At 57.8% G+C, this 20,519-nt stretch overlaps 4 protein-coding genes across 5 annotated transcripts; 2 read left to right on the top strand and 2 right to left on the bottom strand.

The window, feature by feature from the left end:
* Positions 1-975: 975 nt before the first annotated feature.
* TMEM221 (transmembrane protein 221) lies at positions 976-5,257 on the top strand. Its single transcript, XM_065652780.1, has 3 exons — positions 976-1,271; positions 4,410-4,495; positions 4,746-5,257. The coding sequence occupies exons 1-3, from the start codon at positions 976-978 to the stop codon at positions 5,255-5,257; spliced, it is 894 nt and encodes a 297-aa protein (XP_065508852.1).
* Positions 5,258-5,563: 306 nt separating this feature from the next.
* Positions 5,564-12,570, bottom strand: BORCS8 (BLOC-1 related complex subunit 8). Its single transcript, XM_065652695.1, has 5 exons — positions 12,506-12,570; positions 11,310-11,422; positions 7,495-7,559; positions 6,925-7,032; positions 5,564-6,067 (listed from the first exon to the last, which is right to left on the bottom strand). Exons 1-5 carry the CDS (start codon positions 12,540-12,542, stop codon positions 6,025-6,027), a joined length of 366 nt encoding a protein of 121 aa, XP_065508767.1. The 5' UTR covers positions 12,543-12,570; the 3' UTR covers positions 5,564-6,024.
* A 114-nt stretch (positions 12,571-12,684) lies between these two features.
* On the top strand, positions 12,685-17,467 carry RFXANK (regulatory factor X associated ankyrin containing protein). Of its 2 annotated transcripts, none has more exons than XM_065652433.1 (10): positions 12,685-12,871; positions 13,200-13,405; positions 13,580-13,645; positions 14,289-14,369; positions 14,663-14,728; positions 14,889-14,989; positions 15,971-16,096; positions 16,474-16,540; positions 16,720-16,800; positions 17,106-17,467. In XM_065652433.1, exons 2-10 carry the CDS (start codon positions 13,207-13,209, stop codon positions 17,162-17,164), a joined length of 846 nt encoding a protein of 281 aa, XP_065508505.1. In that variant the 5' UTR covers positions 12,685-12,871; positions 13,200-13,206; the 3' UTR covers positions 17,165-17,467. The 2 variants fall into 2 exon arrangements, with proteins under 2 accessions (XP_065508505.1, XP_065508504.1); XM_065652432.1 differs by having other exon boundaries at positions 12,685-12,919.
* Positions 17,468-17,948: 481 nt separating this feature from the next.
* On the bottom strand, positions 17,949-19,831 carry NR2C2AP (nuclear receptor 2C2 associated protein). Its single transcript, XM_065652688.1, has 6 exons — positions 19,774-19,831; positions 19,302-19,348; positions 19,080-19,170; positions 18,869-18,974; positions 18,524-18,591; positions 17,949-18,235 (listed from the first exon to the last, which is right to left on the bottom strand). The coding sequence occupies exons 2-6, from the start codon at positions 19,340-19,342 to the stop codon at positions 18,119-18,121; spliced, it is 423 nt and encodes a 140-aa protein (XP_065508760.1). The 5' UTR covers positions 19,343-19,348; positions 19,774-19,831; the 3' UTR covers positions 17,949-18,118.
* Between the last annotated feature and the right edge of the window lie 688 nt (positions 19,832-20,519).

The raw sequence follows: 20,519 nt of genomic DNA, 5'->3' as shown, positions 1-20,519 counted from the left end.
CTGGCCTTGGCCCTGGCAGGGTGCCTGGGATGTGCACGGAAAGGTCTGATCCCCATGTCCCCTCGTCCCATGTGCCAGGGAAGCTGCTGTGCCGGAGAGTCTGGGTTTGAGTAGGGAAATCCTGCCTCAGTTTCCCCACTGTTCCCAAGGCGCAGGGTCTTTCCCAAGGTAACAGGTGACCTGCAGAGCAAACTTTCCTGAATTAATCCTCCTCAAATCCTCCCCGATTCCCAGGTGGGGCCCGCTGGCTGGGCAGATCCCAGGGGAAAAGGTGCTTCTGCTTCCCAGGATATTTATAAGACACGGGAAACTTGTGCCGGCCCCAAGGGCTGGTGGCTGCCGGCAGGGCCTCGCGGGACCTGTCGCAGCCTTGCGGGACTGAGAACATTCTGGGTGCTCACTCCTGACCCAGCGAGGATGCTCCCCATCCACCCATCCCTCTGCCCGTCCATCCATCTGCCTGTCCCTCTGTCCATCCTTCCATCCATCCGCCCATCCCTCCATCCCTCTATCCGTCCACCCGAGCCCACACGGGCTCCTCGGACTCCCCCGGTCCTGCTCCTTCCATCACTCCTCAAGCCCCCACCGGCCCCGAAGAGGCTCCCGGGGCCCCGTCAGGGGGAGGATCCCGGGCGGAGCCGCCCTGTGCTGCCCGGGGCGGGGGGGCCCGGCCCGGGGGAGCCGCTCGGCTCCAGCCCCTGCGACGAGGGGCCGGACCGGGAGGCAGGACCGGCCCGCCCCGGCCGGGCAGCGGCGCAGGGCGGGAGGCGAACTCCCAGCCGGGCCGCAGCTCCGCCGCCCCGAGCAGCGCTCCCGAGCCAGTGCCGGTTCCCGCTCCCCGTTCCCGCTTCCCCATCCCGGGCGCACCGGACGGAGACGGGAGCGCACGCAACTTTGTCGGGGCGGAGCAAGCCTGCCGGCCCGGTGACTCTCTCGCTTACCGGTGCTCCCCCGGTTGCCGGTGCCGGCCCCGCCATGCCTACCGCTTACCGGCAGCGGGCCCTGACGGTGCTGCTGCTGTTCGGCACGTTGGCCGCCGCCATGGCCCTGCTCGCCTCCAGCCTCATCTTCCAGCTGCCGTCGGGGCGGGTCGGTCCCGGTCCCGGTGCCGGTCGAGGGGCTTTACCGGAGCCAGCGGCCGCGGTGCTGCTGCCGGTGTCGGCCGTGCTGGCCGCGCTCTGCCTGGTGCTCAACGTGAGCTGCCTCCTGCTCTGCCTCCTCCACGGCTACTTCAGCACCGAGCTGTGCCGGGGACAGCCCGGGCCCGAGCGGTGAGAGCTGCGGGGGTGCCGGGGGATGTGGGGAGCACCGGGGATTGGGGGGGTGCAGGAGGATGTGAGTGGCACCGGGGATTGGAGGTGCAGGGGTGTGTGGGGGGCACTGGGGATTGGGGGTGCCGGGGGATGTGGGGGCACCAGGATGCTCTGGAGGTGCAGGGAGGGGCTCAGAGGAGTTTGGGAGGAGGGGGTCTGCAGGTGGGGAGGGTGCTGGGGGGTGCAGAAGGGATTGAGGGGTGCAGGAGAGTACCGCTGTGCCTGTCCCCATGTTGTGGGCTCACACACAGCCCCGTCGACCTCTCCTGCACCCCAAGATCTGGCCTTTGCCAGGGCCTCCCACGTCTCTGCAAAAATGCGTTGTGGGGAGCGAACAATGCTGCTGTGAGTACCTGGATATCACAAAATTCACCTCTGCTGTAAACATGCTGCTTAATTTGGGGTGCAGCTGTGCATAATGACTGTATCGGCTGGGAGTTTATAGCAGCCCTGCCAGCCGGCTGCACTAATACACTCTAATTTCCCCAATAACATCCTTGTGGAAACCCAGGGTCCTTCTCTGGGCTTGCCCGGGCACCTGGGGTCCCAGCACCCCCCCATTGCAGTTCAGCTCTGGGGACAAGGTGGGTCAGACGCGCTGGGCCTGGCCACAACACCCAGGAGCACCCAAAATTTGTCGCTTTGCAGCGGCAGAGCTGAGCTCTCTGGGTCTCTGCCGAGGTGGTTGCACAGGCAGCACCAAAATGACCACAGGGATCATTAACCATAAACATGTGTTGACTTAATTATTACCAGCACATTTACACTTGCAAAACTGTTTCTGAAGCAATTCCCCTCTCCTTTCTCGGCAGAGACCTGGGCTGGGTCGGTGGCTCCTCTGCCCACACCAGCCTAGCACCAGCTCCTCAGTTAAAATCAAAAACAACTCATGAATAATCAGATTTAAAAGCATCTTGGTGGTGGACGCTGGTCTGTATGTGGAGGTCCCTCCATGTAACTCATGCGATCGTCCCCAGGGGACCATTTTAGGACCACTTGGACTTCAGCAAGTCAAAATTCATTTAAAGGAAATCATAATGTTTCAACAGTTCCTTCTGTCCCTAATGAGACAAACCCATCAATGCCTCATGCTCTGCACCCCAGCAAGTGGCAGCGTCTCCTCTCAGCATCTTCCAAGCGAAGCTGATGCTTAGTGAGCTCGTTAGCGAAGGAGAGCAAAAAATTTCTGCAAAACACAAAGTTCCCGTAGCAAACTTTGCTTTCGGTAGGAGCTCCATTTCTGTTGGAAAACTCTTACAGCAGAAAAATCCCCAGCAGCTGTAAATTTGTCTGAGATCTGGGGTTGATTTGGGCTGTAAAATGCTCAGTTGCGAAGCTGGGAGGTTCAACAAAATCCCGAGTGTGACACAGGAGCAGCGCTAATCAGGCAGCCAGATGCAAAGTCACAGGGACAGCCCGTGCTCAGACAGCAGCGACTTGCTCAAGGACTTACAGGGCAGAGCGACCATCGTCCTGCCGGTGCGTCTCACCGAGCAGGGAAGCTGCTCCCTAACAATTTCACTTTAAATTATATTTCTGTGCTCTGCTCCAGGGCCCTGGCAAAGCCAGAGGCTGCTTTTGCCTTTGCTGCGGGCAATGCGAGGTGTTGGGAGCCCTGGGCCGGTGTCCCTTTGCCTGGTATCTCAAGGATGTCACTTAGTCTGGTTGTGCCTCAGTTTCCCCAGCTGCCACCGGAAGGTTCTGCTCATCTTTGGGAGGAAAAGGGCAGGTTCTTGGGATGCAGGGATGCTGCCCCTGGGCAGGAGGTCTCCCCCACGATGTGGGATGCCATGAGTTGCCGTCTCCTCGTGGCCAAGGCACCGGTTTCATTAGGGGACCCGCTCACGTCCCAGGGACCTTTCCCACGTTGGGCTTGTCACACTGAATTACCGCTCGGCTTCTCAGCGCTGCGCTCAATAGTCCCAGCCAGCTCCAAACAAAGTCCTTCTCCTCCCCGCTAATCCTCCCCCTGACTCAGGTAATTAATAAAACAAAGCGGCTGCTCTTCCCCAGAGCGAGTCCAGGGTCTATTAACAGCTCCTGGCTGCGGGTGGCAACGGCCAAGGGGCTACAAGAAGCCTGGGAGGGGCCAGGCCATGCTGGGGGGAGCCTGGGCCAGGGCACAGCATCCCCGGGGGCCAAATTCACCCCACGGGTGCAAAGAACTGGGCTTATCCTGCCCCTTTGGCGGGTCCTTCCCAGCCAGGGCACATTTCCAACCACCTCCCTGGGATTTTTGGAGGTTGTCAGCGGGACCTTGTGCACCGCCAGTTGTTGCAAGGGACTGTTTGCATCTTCTCAGCATCCCTCTGCCGTTCCACCCCCCCGAGTCGCCTGGCACCCGTCTGCCACACTATGCCGCGTCCCCTAATGACCTCTCCCAATTAGCACAGGCATCCTCTGGTGACAGCAGCCTCCAAATCCCAGCAAGAACTGGGGTTTGCCAGGTCAACCTGGCTCTGGCGATGCCCAAACAGAGAGTGTGCCCTGGAAAATGGAGGCAGCAGGCGCAGGGGTGGGTGCTGGGTGGAAAACAAAGGCTCTGCTGGAATCAAACTGGTCTTTTTTTAAGCACAATTCAAGTACCAAGCCCCCTCCAGACAAAAGGTTTGCAATCGGAGCTGAGCACAGAAATCCAACCCCAAGGGTGAAGAGAGAGCCCGGCCTTGATTCAATGCGCCAGCACTTTTCTTGTCATTCTTTAAGGGCTTGACACACCCCGGTTTTGTTCCTTTCTTGCTCTTCAGGGTTTGCTGAACAGGGGCAAATCACCTGAAAAAGAAGCCTCCAGCCATTTCTTTCTCCTGAGCCCCTGCCCCCAGCTGCTTTCTAGAACACACGAGCCAGGCAGGAAAAGTTGGAAATGTCAAGAGATTTCAAAAATCTGCTGTTCCAGAGCAGGAAGAACGCAGCCCGGGGGAAAATCTCAACCCAGCAGAGGTCCCTGGGCTTGTGAGCCAGCTCTGAACCTCTTCTCTACGCAAAAAACAATTTCAGTTTCTCAGCCGGGGCCAGAGCATCAGCTTTTTTTCCCCTGTGCTGAGAGCAGGGCCAGGGGATGACACAGCCCTGCGGTTTTTGTCACCTGTTTTGCAGGGCGGACTGGTTCCTTCTGGACAGCCGGAGGGTTCGCCACGCCGCCATCGGCTTGTTCTGCTGCGGGGTCTCCGTCTACCTCACAGGCAAGTGCCCATTTCCCACCAGTACAGCCCAGCAGGGAGGAGCATTTTCAGCCCAGTGCACTGGTCGCTGGGTGCCCGTGAGCTTCTGAGTTTCTCCTGCGGCGTCGGGTTTGTTTTGCAGATGGCTTTGCCAGCTCATTCCTATAGTACAAACTTGCTGCTCTGGGTGACAAACCTGAAGTTTGCAGGTCAGGTGCATCATCGCTTTAGTGCTTCTGGTTCCTCAAGCTGTTCTGCGCTCTCCTTCCAGCTCTCGCCATCTACATGCTGCTGCTGTTTGAACTGGAGGCCGGCATCGCCAGTGCCTGCATCCTCTCCTCCGGCATCATCGTCCTGCTGATCACGGTGACGCACGCCCTGGTACGGGCTTCCCAAGTCTCACGCCGCAGCCGCTCCGAGGTCTCTCACACCCTGTACGAGAACGACTCTGCCCAGCATGGCGAATCCTCCGCCAGCGATTTGAACAACAAGAACGCGGCTTCACCCCGGCCCCGGCCTGAGATTCACCGGGAATTTTCCTTCCCTCCTTTCCTGGAGCACAAATCCCAGCTGGGATCTGCGGCCAGCAGCAACTTCACCTCCTCGGGCAGCCCCGGGCTTCGCTCCGAGAGCTACAACCCGCCCCGAACGCACCGGACACTGTCAGCGGACTCGGGGCTGCTGCAGGCACAGGGCAAGCCCTGGAACGGCGTCGCGCGGGAGATGAGGGACGTGCTGGCGCGCAAACCCGCAGCCTCGGGCAAGGACTCCACTCTGGTGTGAGCGAAGTGGGAACTTCTCACCCCTGCAGGCACCAGGGTCAAGATTCGCATCTCTGTTTGGAGCTTAATTATAGGTCACGTCTCACCAGAGCTGAGTAGCAGCTGCTTTTCCACCTTCTGCTTGGGGTCTGTGTGGCCGCTGCTTGATGGGGATGAAGAAAGTAATTTTTTTGTCGTTATTGTTGTTTGAAGCACAGGACAGTTTCTTTTTTCACTTGGAAGGCTCCAACTCTGGGCATCTTTGTTTTGTCCCATGCCCTTTGGAACACGCAGAGCTGCCAGGCTGCAAGACCCCCCGGCCCGAGTGAGCAACAGGGGAAGGTTTCAGACAAAACTTTTTATTATTGTTCTCACTTAAACCAAATTCAGCAACTCCCTGGCACGCACATGAAAAACTCTCCTTGCAGAACGCCTCCTGAACAAAGCTGAAGTGTGCCTACATTTGCACAGCCATCCACAAAATCCTGAAAGCAAGACCTACTTTTTATGAGATATTTCTGTGGCCAAGAGGTAGAGAGAAAAACATCTCATTGGAGTCTGGAAAGGACAAAAGCAGAACCAGCCCGTGTCCCTGTGGAAAGGGACAAAAGTGCTCCCTGAAACACCCCCCCAAAACAGCAGTCCTGACCCCAGTGGCAGGATTTGCGGCACCTTGTTCCTGGGAACAGAGACAGAGGCCTCTGCGCAGCTTCCCAGATTCAGCGGGTGGTTTCTCACTTCTCCCCAGCGCTGGAGAAGGCGGCAGAGGATGGTTGGTCTTGTCCGAAATCATGAACTGGCTGGAGGATTCTTGCCTTGGGGGGCAACGGTGCTGTAGAAAGAAAAGAGAGTCACGTCCAGCAGATGGGTGGGACAGCGGCAGCCATAAGAGTGTGACAAACCAGGGGCTCCCTCAGATAAAACCTCCCTCCTCGCAGCACACACCAGCCCCCGTGGGTGTCCAGGGCAATCTTTGCAGCCACACTGCTGCAAAAACCACTAAAAATGCTCTGGGCTGCACTGAGTGGGACCCTGACATGCAGGCAACTGGGAAAATGTGGAACCTGGAGCAGAATTGTTGAAGGGAGAGTCATTCTGCAGAGATGGGGCTTTCTGTTCTACCAGGGATGGGCATTTGGGAATTTTTCTCACTCCCACCCAGTCGGACTCCAACACCAATACTATTCTCAGGAGAGACGTACACCAGACTCAGACGATCTGCCAAATGATATTTTAGTAGCTGTGGTTCAACTGCAAACCTACAAAAATGCATCATCGTTCTGCTACCACTTATCTCTGTGGGATTCTGCCCAAAAAGAGCCAGAAACACAAGACAGGACAGTCCCAAACGCAGCTCTCACCTCCTCCATCCCAGCAGCATCATCTCACTACAAACGCCTTTGACACAAAGATTTAATGTATTACACAACCAAACATCCCTTTTTAAATATGGAAATAAATTATTTTCCAGTTATTCTTTTGTTAAAAAAGATTATTTGTTTCCCAGTAAACAAAGCCAGAAGATCACTGCAAGGCAAGCAACGTGCTCTTTCAAATAATCATCTAGAATCGTGTGAGTGAGGTATTATAACTGCTGGGCGTGTTTGTGTGAGCTGCGTCACATCAGCAAAGGCTCTGCCAGCCACAACGGTCACTCTGCACCCAGGCAGCGTCACATCCCCGCGCTACCTGCGGCCCTGCGCAGCGTTCAGCTGCTCCTTCATGGCGATGGCGTGTTTGAGCAGACTGTCGATGCTCTTGAAGTACACGCTGCTGTCAGTCATGTTCTTGATGGCACTGAAAGGAGAAAACCGGGGGATGGGTTAGTATTTCCAAAGGCATCGCGGTTTTAGAGCAAAGCGTGTAGTGAAAGGACAAGGGGTGATGGTTTTAAATTAAAAGGGGAGTTTCGGGCTGGACACGAGGAAGGAATTGTTGGCCCTGAGGGTGGTGAGAGCCTGGCCCAGGTTGGCCAGAGAGGTGGTGGATGAACCATCCCTGGAGACATCCCAGGCCAGGCTGGACGGGGCTCTGAGCAACCTGAGCTGGTGCAGATGTCCCTGCTCATGGCAGGGGTGGCACTGGGGGAGCTTTGAAAGTCCCTTCTAACCCAAACTGTTCTGATTCTATGATTCACACACTGTGCTCTCACCCCAGTTTACACCGGAGAGGTGTCAGAGAAGCGCACATGGCTTCTGCTTGGTTTTTAGCACCTCTGCCTGCGAACACAACCCTCCTGCTCGCGGGAGTCTCTCATACCTGCAGGCGTACTCCACTGTGTAGATGGCTCCTTGGCTTTGCTCCTCCCAGCTCTGCATGTCAGACTGGAAGAGAAAAGAAGAGAAAGCAGCATCATTAGGCACACGCTGCACAGACGCAGTGATCCGCTCTGCATCCTTGTCCTCCCGTCTGCTCTGAAATCCTGGTTCTGACCCTGAGCAGCAGCCAGCACTGAGCCCTTCGGTGCTGGGGAGGCCCCACCTCGAATCCTGGGGTCAGTTTTGGGCCCCTTGCACCAAGAAAGAGCTTGAGGCGCTGGAGCGAGTTGAGAGAAGGGAACGGAGCTGGGGAAGGGGCTGGAGCACAAGTGTGATGGGAGTGGCTGAGGGAGCTGAGGGGTTTAGTGAGGAGACGGCCTCAAATTGTGCCAGGGGAAGTTGAGGTTGGATCTGGGGAACAATTTCTTCCCCAAAGGGCTGTCGGGCATTGGAACAGGCTGCTCAGGGCAGTGGTGGAGTCACCATCCCTGGAGGGGTTGAACAGATGGAGATGAGGTTCTCAGGGACATGGGGTGGGGTAACTCCATGATCTTGAGGGTCTTTTCCAACCAAAATGATTCTACGATTCCTCTCAGGAGCTGGAAGGAGCCCTGGAAATGTCACCCAAACTCACGCAGCACCACATGCAGCCAGTCCTGGCTTGGGACAGAATTATACACTGTAGCTCCAATGAAAAGAAACAAACAAACAAACACACAAATCACCATGAAAACGCAGCTGAATTCAGAGGTGTAGCTCAATAGATAACTGCTTCCAAAGTCCTTAAGTAGTTCAGGCAGTCTTTAAAATATGTTCTCATGGGAGCTAATTCTCCAGTCTATTCTGCTGGGTCTTGTTAGGAGCCAGAGGGGATCCAAGGGCCCCTTTCTGTGAGCGAAGGATGTCGGGCAGGAGCTTGGACCACGTCCAACGTCACTTCTGCTGCTCAAAGCCTGCCCTCCACCAGGGCGCTCGACCACACGGCTTTAAATGACAAAAGAAACAAGCCTCTGCATGCAAGTTCTCTGCAGGAGAAGGTCCTTCGACCCCAGACTCCCAACCCCACAGCGATCACACTCGTCCCAGAGTCCGGTCACGTTTTACATGCCTGTATCTGTTGCTGCGAACACACTTTGAGTGCAGAGGCAGCTGCGAAAGACGTGGAAACTTCCCCGCAGCTCCTCACCCCAATTTCTCCAAGAGGTGCTGGATGATCTTTAACAAAAATTTAGACCCCAACGTGGCACCGGCTCAGCCATACATGTCCCAGCCACTTCCCTGTGGCCCTGAGGCTTCCCAGCACCAGCAGATTTTAATCATTTCCCGTTATCGCAGCCAGGGATGGCTGTTCCCCGCATTCCCACCACTTCCTGGGATTTTCATGTTGTTAAGTAGGAACAAGAGCCTTTCCCTAGGGCTCCTCCCTTCTTAATCTTTGCTTGATGTCCTTTCTTAAAATTCCCAGGACATGCCCCTTGGATGCAGTCTAAGAACTAAAGCCAGTGATTAATACAGAATATTATTAGTAAATTAATGAGGAGATGTAAGTTCTCAACGGCCCAGGCGAAATCCAGCATGGATCCTGCGTGGGGCTCAGCAGCACAGCGAGGGCCGGGCTCTTATCAGGGAGGCGCTAAATCTGCTTGGAGAGTTGGAGATGGGGAGGAAGGTATTAAGATTATTGTTTTATCCAAGTTGCTCATTGTAAAGCCCTGGAGGTGACCTTCTCTTTGCAGAAACTTTTCTCCCAGCCCCTTCCTGCCCAGTTTTTCCCAGGTTTAATCCCCCTGGGAATTTTGAAGGCTGAATTCTGTTGCTGCACGAGTGAAGGAAAGCTGGAAACCACCAATAAATCCTGTTTCCTTTATACATTACCTCCACCTTGGGACTAAATTAGCTGAGAATGGATCCGCACAGAACATTCCTTTTTCTTCTTTTCTGTTCTGAAGAATTCAAGCCATCTCATCTTAATGCTTTTGCCTGATTTAGATAAAACCTGACAGCGTTTTCACGGTGCGCAGCCCGGCTGACACCCTCCTGTTCCAGTCTCCAACCACAAAGCCGAGGGGCTCCAGCAGAGCAATCCAAAATATTCAGCTCCACCTAACTGAACGCACTGCTGAGCGAATCCGTCTTTCCCAGGGTTTAATCCTCCCAGATCTTCACAGGGACTGGTTACAGCAGGGAGAAGATGCTCCGAAACGTGACGCTGCAGCCTTGGGGAAAAGATGAACTCAAGAGCTGACAAGGCTGGAGGAAAAGTCACTAAGCAGCAGCTCTGGATCTGCAGTTGTTCCAGCAGCCACAAATAATTTTCTTTCCATTCTTCTCCCAGCTTTTGCCACACCAGCGCGGCGTTAAACACAGTTGGGAAGCAGGAAAGGAATGAAGAAGGTGGAAGTGCCCAAGCAGTGGGCAAAAAGGAATGAAAATAACCTGCTGGGGCAGCTCCCTGGGGCAAAGGGCTTTGTCCTGACATGCAGCATTACCGCAGGGAGCACCGAGCTCCTCCTTGCGTACACGAGTGGCCAGGGCAGGAGGGAGGCAGCATGGAAAACAAAAAGATGGAAAGTATCTGGTGGTTGTGACACAGGGGGATGCAGGGTCCTCGTCTTCGCTGCTGGTGTCCACAGGATGGCAGGAGCTCCTTTCTCACAGGAAGAAAGCGGAAAACAGCAGGAATTTCGGCTACAAAAGAGAATTATCTGCATGGCTGCAGCTGGGAAATGAACTTCGATGATCAGTGAGGTCACAGAACGCTGCAGATAACTGCGACAAGCACAGCGAGCAAGGAAAATGAGAGAACCAAAGGTTTTCAGAGATCTCACCCAGCACAAACCCCCCCGCTGACACCACGCTCCGTGTCGCTTCTATCAGCACTTCTGCACCGTCCCTCGTCCTCATTCCGCACCGTTCGGTGACGGGAACTGATCTCTTCCCTCTGCGTGACTTGTCAGACCATTTGGTCCATTTCCTTTTGTTCAGGACGCATCTCCTGAAATCAGGACTATCTTGATTAAACGAAAGCGAGTGACAGCTCAGGAATAATCTTACAGACCTGCCTCCTGCGTGCCAGCGACGCAGCAGCATCATCAGCATGTGCTATACACACATATACATCTCTATATCCCTGCATGCAGACGCGTATATAAAATGCTAATAAATAATTGAATAATGAAGTGTCACAAGGCAGGTTAATTTGGAAAGCAGGGCTGTAAAGCAAAGGTGAAAAATGGGGCCTGACAGCGCATTAGCATGGCCACAAGGCAGTGAGCGATTCGCGAGACGTCGCTCCTAATGAATCACGACTGGCAGAAGAGGGAGAAGGACAACAAGGCGGCGTTAACGTGTCTGCGCTCCGTGCTCTGGAGGGAAGAAGGAACACAGCTGCCAGACGCGATTCATTATCCCGCTTTGCCTCATGTGGGCTTTTCGCACTTGTTTCTTCACGCTCCCCTTTCCCTCCCCCTTATTTTATAGGGGAAATAAAAAAATCTCCCGGTGCAGGCAGAAGTAATAAGATTTAACATCTCCCTCCTCTCTTTATGAGACAGACTCCTCATTTTTCTTTGCCTCCGTGCACAAATCCAGCCGTGTGAGCATGAGGTTGGACTCTCAAGCTTTTTTTTCCCCGAGGTAAATTTGCAACACTCCTTCACCTGCAGCTCAGACCAAGTTGGGGTCCCGCAGCCCCTTGATGGCTGATTTCCTCCCTCCTTCCCAGGAGGGGACACAGGGACGATGCGCTGAGTCAGGAATACAGCTCGTGCTGGATTTTGTCGCAGCTTGGGAGCCCGAAGCGAAGCATCAACTCACCTTGTGCTGCGCGAGCTCCGGGAGGGACCTGCGCACGTGCTCCTGCAGCCGGTACAGAGCCACCGAGGGCTCGTTGGCCAGGACGTACATGCTCTCCGTGAATTTGTCCGTAACTGCAACAAAAAAACCACAGCGGTTATGAAAAGTGGGGAACAAGGGGGAGAAGAGGGGGCTGGAAAAGGTCTCGTGGTCCTGTCTCCAATACAACTAAGAGATGAGAGCAAAATTCTACATTTATTATATTTATTATACTTGGGTTATGCCCATCACCGGGCCCTTTCTGAGCAATTTGGAGGGGGCAGATGAGTTCTGCAGGTCCTCTCCAGACACCTTCCCCAGGTGACATCCTAAAAATGTCCCAGAGGAGACGCTTCCCCCTCCTCCAACCCCTGATCCTGGCCACAGAAACCCCTTTTCAGTCGGTGATTTTCCCAGCTCCGATCACTCCTTCCCCGCAGCTTTTCCAAGCGAACACCGAGAGCTCACCAGAACGAAGAGGTACAAAAATCAAGAGGTTTTTCATTGTTCATGGTTGTGGGGGGAGTGAATCAGGGAGGGTTTTTCTTCCAGGCTGAAGGAAACAACTCTCGCTTTCTGCACAATGTTTTAGGGAAAATTATTTTCTGCTTCTCCCTCCAGAGCTGTTGGTTCAGTGACAAGTGCTCAGGGTCTGTGACACCTACAGGCGTGTCCAGCCTTATGAATAAAAATGAGAATAAATACTAAACTTTACAGGAATAATTATCCCCAGCCAGGACAGATGAAGGTGCTGTGGGTCTGTCTATCTGTCCACCCATCTCTCCTGACAGGTGTCACTCACCAGCCCCTTGCAAAGAGGGGACAAGGCCAGAAAGGAAGACAGCGGGGTCCCGCCCGCCCCGCCGGGTCCTCTCGCGACACGTCGCCCCCTGCCCTGTCACGACATATCGCGACCAACCCCCCGGGGCCTTTCTGGGCCCTGCTGTGGCCGCGGAGCCCCGTCGCCACCTGCGAGGCCCTGTCACAACGTGCCCTGCCCAGGCGTATCTTTCTCCCTCACGACCCGCAAGGCCCTGTCGCGACTTCTCCCTGGCACTGAGGCGCCCTGTCGCGACTCGCAGGGTCCTGTCGCGACCGGCCAAATCGGACCCGGAGAGCGTTGCCGCGACCGGCCCCGCGGCTCCCGGGGGCTCCCAGAGGTTCCCGGTCTCTCCCACCTTTCTTCACCTTCAGCTGCATCTCCGGCTCCTCCATCCCGCCCGGGCCGCCACTTCCGCTTCCGCCAGCGCTCGCCGAAATGGCCCCGGCCGGAAACCCCCGCGGCGCCGCCCCCTCCCCGCAAACCGCCGCGACGGGAAACAGCGACCCAGCACGTTCGTTCCGCCCCGCCCCCCGCCCCCCCTCGACCGGGTGTTCCCCCCGGCCTGTCCCCCCGGCCGCACGGGGACCCCCCGCCGTGCCCCCCGCTCCTCTCGGGCACCTCCCAGCCCGGCGCGACCGCCCCAGCCCGGCCGGAGGAAGGGGAAGTGCCGGGGCAGGACGCGGAACCCCCCCGTTCCCGGCTGTGGCGGGGGCTGCCGGGGGTGGGCCCGGGCTCCGCACCGGGGACCGGCGGCCTGGGACAACCCGGGGTGACCGGGGACAAGGCGGGGGGTGTACGGGGAGAACGGGGTTCCCTTGGCTGGGTGCGAGCGGGACGGGGACGAGCGGTCCGGGGGCGGCCCCGGTGGCAGCTCCGGTGACCGGAGGTTTTGTGGGGACAAGGGCCGGGGGGCCCCAAACAGCGCTGCCGGCACCCAGGAGCTTGGGGACCGCAAGCTCTTGGTGCTGAGGGACCCAGCAGCCTCCCCCCGCCATCCCTGGAGGTGTCCCCCCGACTTGTCCCCTTCCTAACGCGTTGTTTCGTGGCAGGTGTCCCATGGAAGGGGAAGAAGCCGCCGCTCGTCTTGCGGAGACCCCCCCGAACAACAGGGACCCCCAGGAGCTCCCGAAGGAGGGTGAAAATGGAGCTGAGGGAGCGGCAGCTGCGGAGGAGCCGGCTGGGATTGGGGACAGCGGTGTCCCCACGGGGTGTCTGCGGCTGGAGCAGGATGTGCCACGCGTGGAGCACAGGGACGGTGCGTCCTGGGGGCGTTCGGAGCTGAGACCCGGGATCCTGCAGCGTCCGCTCCCCTGTAAACCAGGACGAACGAGCCCTGGGGTCACTGGGGTCTCATTGTGCCACGTCTGGAGCCCAGCGTGGTCCCCGAGGAGCGGAACCGGGGTCCCTAACGGCCACCTTTGTTTTGCAGGTGGAGCAGACGCCCTCCCGAAGCCCTCGGACAGGCAGAGGAGCCCCGAGCTCGCAGCCCTTGACAGTGAGTGTTCCAGGTGCTCGGAGCCGCTCAGGTGCAGCCCTGGCGGCGGGTGGGCATGGGAAAGGTCATCTGGGTCTCTCAGCCCACAAAAGCAGCTAGGAAAAAGTCTTTTATTGCTGCCAGTCCCTCCCATAACATGGCAAGACAAAGTTCAAATCCAGACCTCACAGGGAGAGGCTGCTGCAGTTCCATGAAGTGGAACCAGCGGTGGCAAACTCTTTCCATGGACTTCCCTAATGAACCTACAAATCTCTTGTTTGAAAACACATTGAGATTTCCAAGTGGAGCTCTTCAAGGGTAGGAAATACGAGGATCCCCCAGGCTGTCCTGTGCCATTTCTCGTGTGCAATTATGTCATTAATGCCGGATCCCCACATCCCGCCATGCCTCAGACAGACCCTGCCCCTCCTCGGGAGCCTGTTTGGGCTGTTTCATCTTCCCTGCTCCACTGTCGGTCAAACCTCAGTCTCCAGGCTCTTTACTTGCAAGGGAATAATTTCAGTTTTTGCAGGACTTAAGTTTTTGCCGGGGACAGGAGGGAACAGCTTCAGATAAGGCGCGTGAGACCTGAGATTTCACGAGGCTCTTGGCCTCGGGTCAGGAGGAGGAGACGTGCCCTGAGTCTCTCCTCTCTCCGGAACAGGCTTTCCCCTGAAGCACTCAAACACGCTGACGAACAGGCAACGAGGCAACGAGGTCTCGGCCCTCCCGGCCACGCTGGACAGTGAGTATCGCCGGGCAGAGCATCTCCGTGATGGACGTGGGGTGTGAGAGAGCAAAGGGACAGCGGGACAGGAGCCTTGCTCCATCTCCATGCCGTTCTGTGGCCACCAGGACGGTCTCTCCGGCTGCTCCCAGCTCTGGCCGTGGTGGCTGTCCCCAATGCTGTCATTTACCCATCGGGATTTTTGGGGCTCAGAAAGGGCCTGTCCAGTCACTACCTACCAGATTTGCAGGGACGGTGGGTGCTGAGCTGGGGAAGGTTTGTCCTGACTGGTGAATTCTGTCTGTCCCCAGCACTGTCCATCCACCAGCTTGCGGCCCAGGGAGAGCTCAGCCAGCTAAAAGAGCACCTGCGCAAAGGTTCGTGCCTCTTCCCTTGGGTTCTTACCCCAGATTGCAGCACACCTTTCGATAACCCCGTCAGTTTAGTTTGACAGCCTTTTGTGGGTTTCCTGGGGGGACAGAGAGCAGACAGGGTTTTACCTTTCCTGTTTATGATGTCTCATCCACATTTGTGTAGGTGAGAACTTGGTCAATAAACCTGACGAGCGAGGTTTCACGCCGCTGATCTGGGCTGCAGCCTTCGGAGAGATCGAGACAGTCCGTCACCTGCTGGAATGGGTAAGGCCACGCTCCTGCAGCACCTCAGCGATGGCAGAATTCCCGTCCCCAACCCTGCTGGCTGCCAAATTGTCCAGCACTGTCCTGGTACCATCCCACGGCACCAAACAGGACGTGTTTGCAGTGTTAATGGCTCAGATGCCATCAGATGCTGCTCCCTGTTGGGCTGTGAGCTAAGTCAGGAGCATGAAGAGCCTTATCTCACCGCCAGCAATAACTGCTTGTAATTAAATATCTGCTTATTGGTAATTTGAGATCAGGTTTATCGCTGGGGCCCTATAATCTGCCAGTGAATGTGCTCGCTGAGGTATTGCCGCGGTTAATGAAATCATTGCCGCGTCGTCCTTGAGCGCCAGGCTGGTGGTTGTGGGGTGAGCAGGACCAGACCCTCCTGCGCCCCAGATCAAGCTGCTCCCCAAAGCTCCGTCCCACATCCACACACATCCAGCGATTAATGAGCTCTCATCCCTCATCAGCACTGCCCAAAACCTCTCTGTTACTGTATCAGCAGCAAAACTGCAACGCATTACCAGAGAGACAAACGGAACCCCAAATACACGAGGCGATACATGGATAAAGGGTGTAATAAAGTCCAGGAGAGGTCTGTGGCTGGCAGGGCATGGAGGACAGGGAGGTTTTCTAGATAAATCAGTAAAAAAAGAGACGGTGGGTGCTGTATGCACCGCTAGACAGAGTGGGCAGCACTGCCACTAGTGATGGGAAACAGGGCTGAGTAACAGGAGCCATCAGGCTTGTTCCACTGACACTGGAGAAGGGCTTTTCAGTCCTCACCTGAGAGCTTTGATGATGATTAAAATATGACTTTGGCAAGGAGAGGTCACTGTGACCGTGGGAGCTGTCTCTGCCCTCCTGTTGGGAGCACGATCAGCCTCCCCGGGTCTCAGCGGGGCTGTGATGAGTTCCCCAGGTCTCAGCAGGGTCCCCTTGTCCCCTCGGGACTCACACCCGTGCCGTCCCCAGGGCGCTGACCCCCACGCGCTGGCCAAGGAGCGGGAGAGCGCCCTGTCCCTGGCCAGCATGGGCGGCTACACTGACATCGTCACCATGCTGCTGGAGCGGAACGTGGACATCAACATCTACGACTGGGTGAGTCGGGGGCTTTGCAAAGCTCCTTTTAAAAAGCAGCAGCGAGTTCGCAGCGTTGGGGGCTGAGTTAGTGGCAGCGCCGTTCCCCGAGCTCGCAGCGCTCATTTGCCTGCTCAGGCAGGTGTTTCAAGAAATTAAGCTGGATAATGATTTTAAATGGTTTCCTTGGGTGCTCACACTGGTGATGTTACCGGCCACAAGGAAGCAGCGCTCAGAACTTAAGGTTGTCTTTAAAATGATGCCATTTCAAAGTTATTGTGTGGTGCTCTGTGAGGAAACACCCAGCGAGGAGCTGGGCGAGGGTGGAAAGGGGATCCTGGCAGGTCGGGGACCTGCCCCGCATGAGGCTGATGGTGACACTTTCCATTTCCCCGCAGAACGGCGGCACTCCCCTGCTCTACGCCGTGCGTGGAAACCACGCCAAGTGTGTCGAGGCCCTTTTAGGTAACGGGGGGAAAATCCACACTTAGTCCTTGGCCTCGAATCAGCTCGGGGGTAGAACCTGTGCAGACTGGGGGTGTCACGGGGGGCTGCCCCACATGGATGGGCACTTTTTGGGGGTCCCCTTGCCCTGGTCTGGACCCGGAGGGTGCCGTGCCCTGATCTCCGCTGCCCGCTTGCAGCTCGTGGCGCCGACCTGACGACGGAGGCGGATTCTGGCTACACCCCCATGGATCTGGCTGTGGCCCTGGGGCACAAGAAAGGCAAGTGTCCCACCCCGTGCCTGGCCGGGAGCCCCTGCCTTCCCTCTCAGCCTCCAGCCTCACTCAGGGCTTTTTTTGACCATCCACTATAGCTCCCTGCTCTGCCAAGCAGAGAAACCGAGCTGGAGAAATCAAGACGGGTCCTGTTCCCCTTTCCCCCCCTCCAAACCAAAGCTGTGCTGGGACAGGGGACATGGGGACAGGGGTTTTCCAGCCTCCCACTGGAAAACGGCAGCAAAACAATGCCCAGTTCCTGCCCACACGGGCTTGGCTTCCCTGGGTTTCACTTCTCCCCGCTCCGTTAGTCCAACAGGTGATTGAGAATCACATCCTCAAGCTGTTCCAGAACAAGGAGCTGCCGTGACGCGGCAGCACCAGCGCTTCTCCAGCCCGACGCAGGGTTTTCCTCTGGGACCACCATGGCTTCGCCCCCCCGTCCCGAAACGGGCAGCGGGACGATGCTCCAAGGAAGGAGCACGCGGAGGATGCCGGGATCTACCTGTCCCTGTGGATCTGTCCCTGTCCCCGAGGGCGGCACGGCCGCACTCACACACGGAGACACTTCATTCCTCAGAGCAGCTGCATTTTTGCTCTGTCTGGGCTCAGCTGCTTCGTGCGTGTCTGCATTCAGGTGTTTCATTATTAGAAATAAACGCTAAGGCAGCCATGTGGAGCCCTGTCCGTTGTCTCAGCTGCCAGTCTCCAATCCCAGCACCAGCTACTGGGGAACCGCGAGGGGAACTGGGCCACCCAGCCCTCTGGGTGCACTGGTATTTCTCTCTGGAGCCGTCTCTTTGAAGAGGGAAACTCCTTCTTAACACCATAAGCTTGCCAAGCCCTCCCTGCATGCAGCACTACAACCAGCCAGGGAAAAAATATCCAAAGGCAGCAGCAAATCCTGGCAGGAAGCATCACGGAACGTGGCACAGCCCTGGGTGACACCGGCACCGAACCAGAGCCCTGCGAGGCCAAAACCAGCCACTCTGAGATATTTGGGGGTGATTAGAAGCAGGCAGAGCCCTTGGGACGTGGCAGGAACATCTCTCCTCTCTCCTGCTCCAGCCATGCACCCGCACGGCCATGGCAAACCCCACACGCTCAGTCCCGGGGTGCCACTTGCCCAAAGAGCAGCCGGGAAGGAGAGGGGACATTGTTTATTTGGCTGGCGACACAGGCTGTGTCCTGCCAAAGTCCAGCAAATGGATCCCTGCACTGTTGTCCCTCTGTTACTGCCATCCCAAGGGGTTGGGGTCCCCTCTCCACACCTTGGGGTGCAGCTGGGAGCTGCTGGCGGGGTTTGCTGTCCCTTGTCACTGCCCTAGAGCCGCTGGCCCAGCACGCCGAGGTGGTACACCACAATCCTCCCGAAGAAGTCCGTGCTGTTCTCAAAGGTGATCTTCAGCTTGTCCAGCACCGTCTCCCCCACCTGGAACCTGTGCGGGGCCCGTAAAGGACAAAAAACAGGCAGGGGGACACCACGACATGTGGGTGACAGTTCTGAGGGGTCCCCATGGGGCTTGCACCCCATTGTACCATACCCGGCCACGTCGGGATTTGCTCCAGCTCTGCTGACTTGTGGTAGCAAAGTGCCAAAACCAGGCACTCGCGGGTCTGGTGTTTCAACGGCAGCTCTGCCATCACCCCCCGTTCCCCTCGCAGCCGCGGGTGGCTCTGAACCGCCCCCAACGCCGTCCCACCCAGCCCGCGGCACCGCGAAGGATATCTGCATGGCGTTGGTGTCCTCGGGGTACAGGTCGGATATTTTCACCGGTTCTTCGCCTGTTCTGCAGCCTGCGGAGGACGAAGGAAGCCGGTGGGAGGCTCAGGACTGGGGGAGCCCCCCCGGGTGCCCCCGGCCTTGGCTGCTCCATCCCATCTGCACCCAAAGCATCTCAGAGAACCCCAGCTCCTCGCTGTTCACCTCGCTCTGCTGCAGCCCATGGCCTCAGCCCCTCTCGGGTTTCAGGCTAAAATACCTCTGGGACTCATGATAAACAGCTGCGGGATCCAGGAGTGGGTAAACTGAAGCAGAGGGAACCTCCACACACCCCCAAACCCAGCTCCTCACCTTCCAGCGTGCAGAGCCGGCTGGAGAATCCCCCCTGGAACTGGATGTGGAGCTGCGAGATCCTGACAGTGCTGGGGAAATGCAGGGTGACCCACTGGGACGTGCCCTGAAGGCAGGAACAACACCTGGGTGGTCACCGTGTGCACGGCTCACGTCCCCGCACGTGGCTCCTGTCCCACCCCTCCGGCTTCCCCTGTCCTTGTCCCCTCACCTGGTCCGAGTTCCAGCACGTCTCCTCGCTCGCATCGAACATGTGCTTCTTCCCAAACTGCTTCACGTCCCGGTTCAGCACAGAGCTCACCCTGCGGGGACACCGCGGGGACAGCGTCAGCGCTGGCACAGGGACGGGGACCCAGGAGGGACCTGCCCTGGGGGAGTGGTGGCCGCAGCACCCCGCTGTCCCCCCGCTGTCCCCCCGGGGACCGGGACTCACCGTGTGGCCGTGTCGGCGCAGATCAGGGGCTCCAGGGGCATCGCTGCCTGCGGAGGGAGGGGGGCAAAGATGGGGACAACCGGCAGCACTGGGGACACCCTGAGCAGTACTGGGGACCCCTGGACAGCATTGGGGACACCCCGAGTAGTACTGGGGACCCTTGGACAGTATTGGGGACACCTGAGTGGCACTGGGGACCCCTGGACAGCATTGGGGACACCCTGGCAGCATTGGGGACCCTTGAGCAGCACGGGGGTCACCTCGAGCAGCATTGGGGGCATCCGGACAACGATGGGAACATCCTAGCAGCACTGGGGATCCCAGGACAGCATCGGAGACACCCCGAGCAGCATTCGGGACCCCCGGCCAGCACTGGGGACCCGTGAGCAGCACCGGGGACACCCGGCAGCACAGGGGCACCCCGGGGTCCCCCCGCACCCACCCCCGTCCCCTCCGGCCGCCGCACACTCACCTCCCGCCCGGCGCAGGAAGCGGCGGAGCTACTTCCCCGGGACCCAGGCGTCCGGGAACGCCCTTCCCCCCCCACCCCCCCGCCGCAGCGCTCCGCCCTCCCCGCCGCGGGGACCCAGGCGTGCGGGAGCGCCCTGCCCCCCCCGCGGCCCCCAGCGAGGGGGGGCTGGGGGTGGGTGCCGTCCTGCGCCAGCTCTGTAGGTGGCACTGGCGGAGCGCGGCTGGGAACGGCGGCGCGGGGGGGAGCCCAGTGCCGGGAGTGCGGGAACCCTTGTGCATCCCAGCATCCTGCACATCCCAGCATCCTGCACATCCCAGCATCCTGCACATCCCAGCATCTTCCACATCCCAGCATCTTCCACATCCCAGCATCCTGCACATCCCAGCATCTTCCACATCCCAGCATCCCCAGCATCCTGCGCAGCCCAGCATCCTGCACATCCCAGCATCTTCCACATCCCAGCATCCTGCACATCCCAGCATCTTCCACATCCCAGCATCCCCAGCATCCTGCGCAGCCCAGCATCCTGCACATCCCAGCATCCTGCACATCCCAGTATCTTCCACATCCCAGCATCCTGCACATCCCAGCATCTTGCGCATCCCAGTATCTTCCACATGCCAGCATCCTGCACATCCAAGCACATCCCAGCATCCCTGCACACCCCAGGATCCCTTTACATCCCAGTATCCCTGCATATCCCAGTATCCCTGCATATCCCAGCATCCCTGCACATCCCAGTATCA

Source organism: Caloenas nicobarica, chromosome 27 (assembly GCF_036013445.1).
Source record: "Caloenas nicobarica isolate bCalNic1 chromosome 27, bCalNic1.hap1, whole genome shotgun sequence".
Taxonomy (NCBI): domain Eukaryota; kingdom Metazoa; phylum Chordata; class Aves; order Columbiformes; family Columbidae; genus Caloenas; species Caloenas nicobarica.
This window is presented reverse-complemented; position numbering and strand designations above follow the sequence as displayed.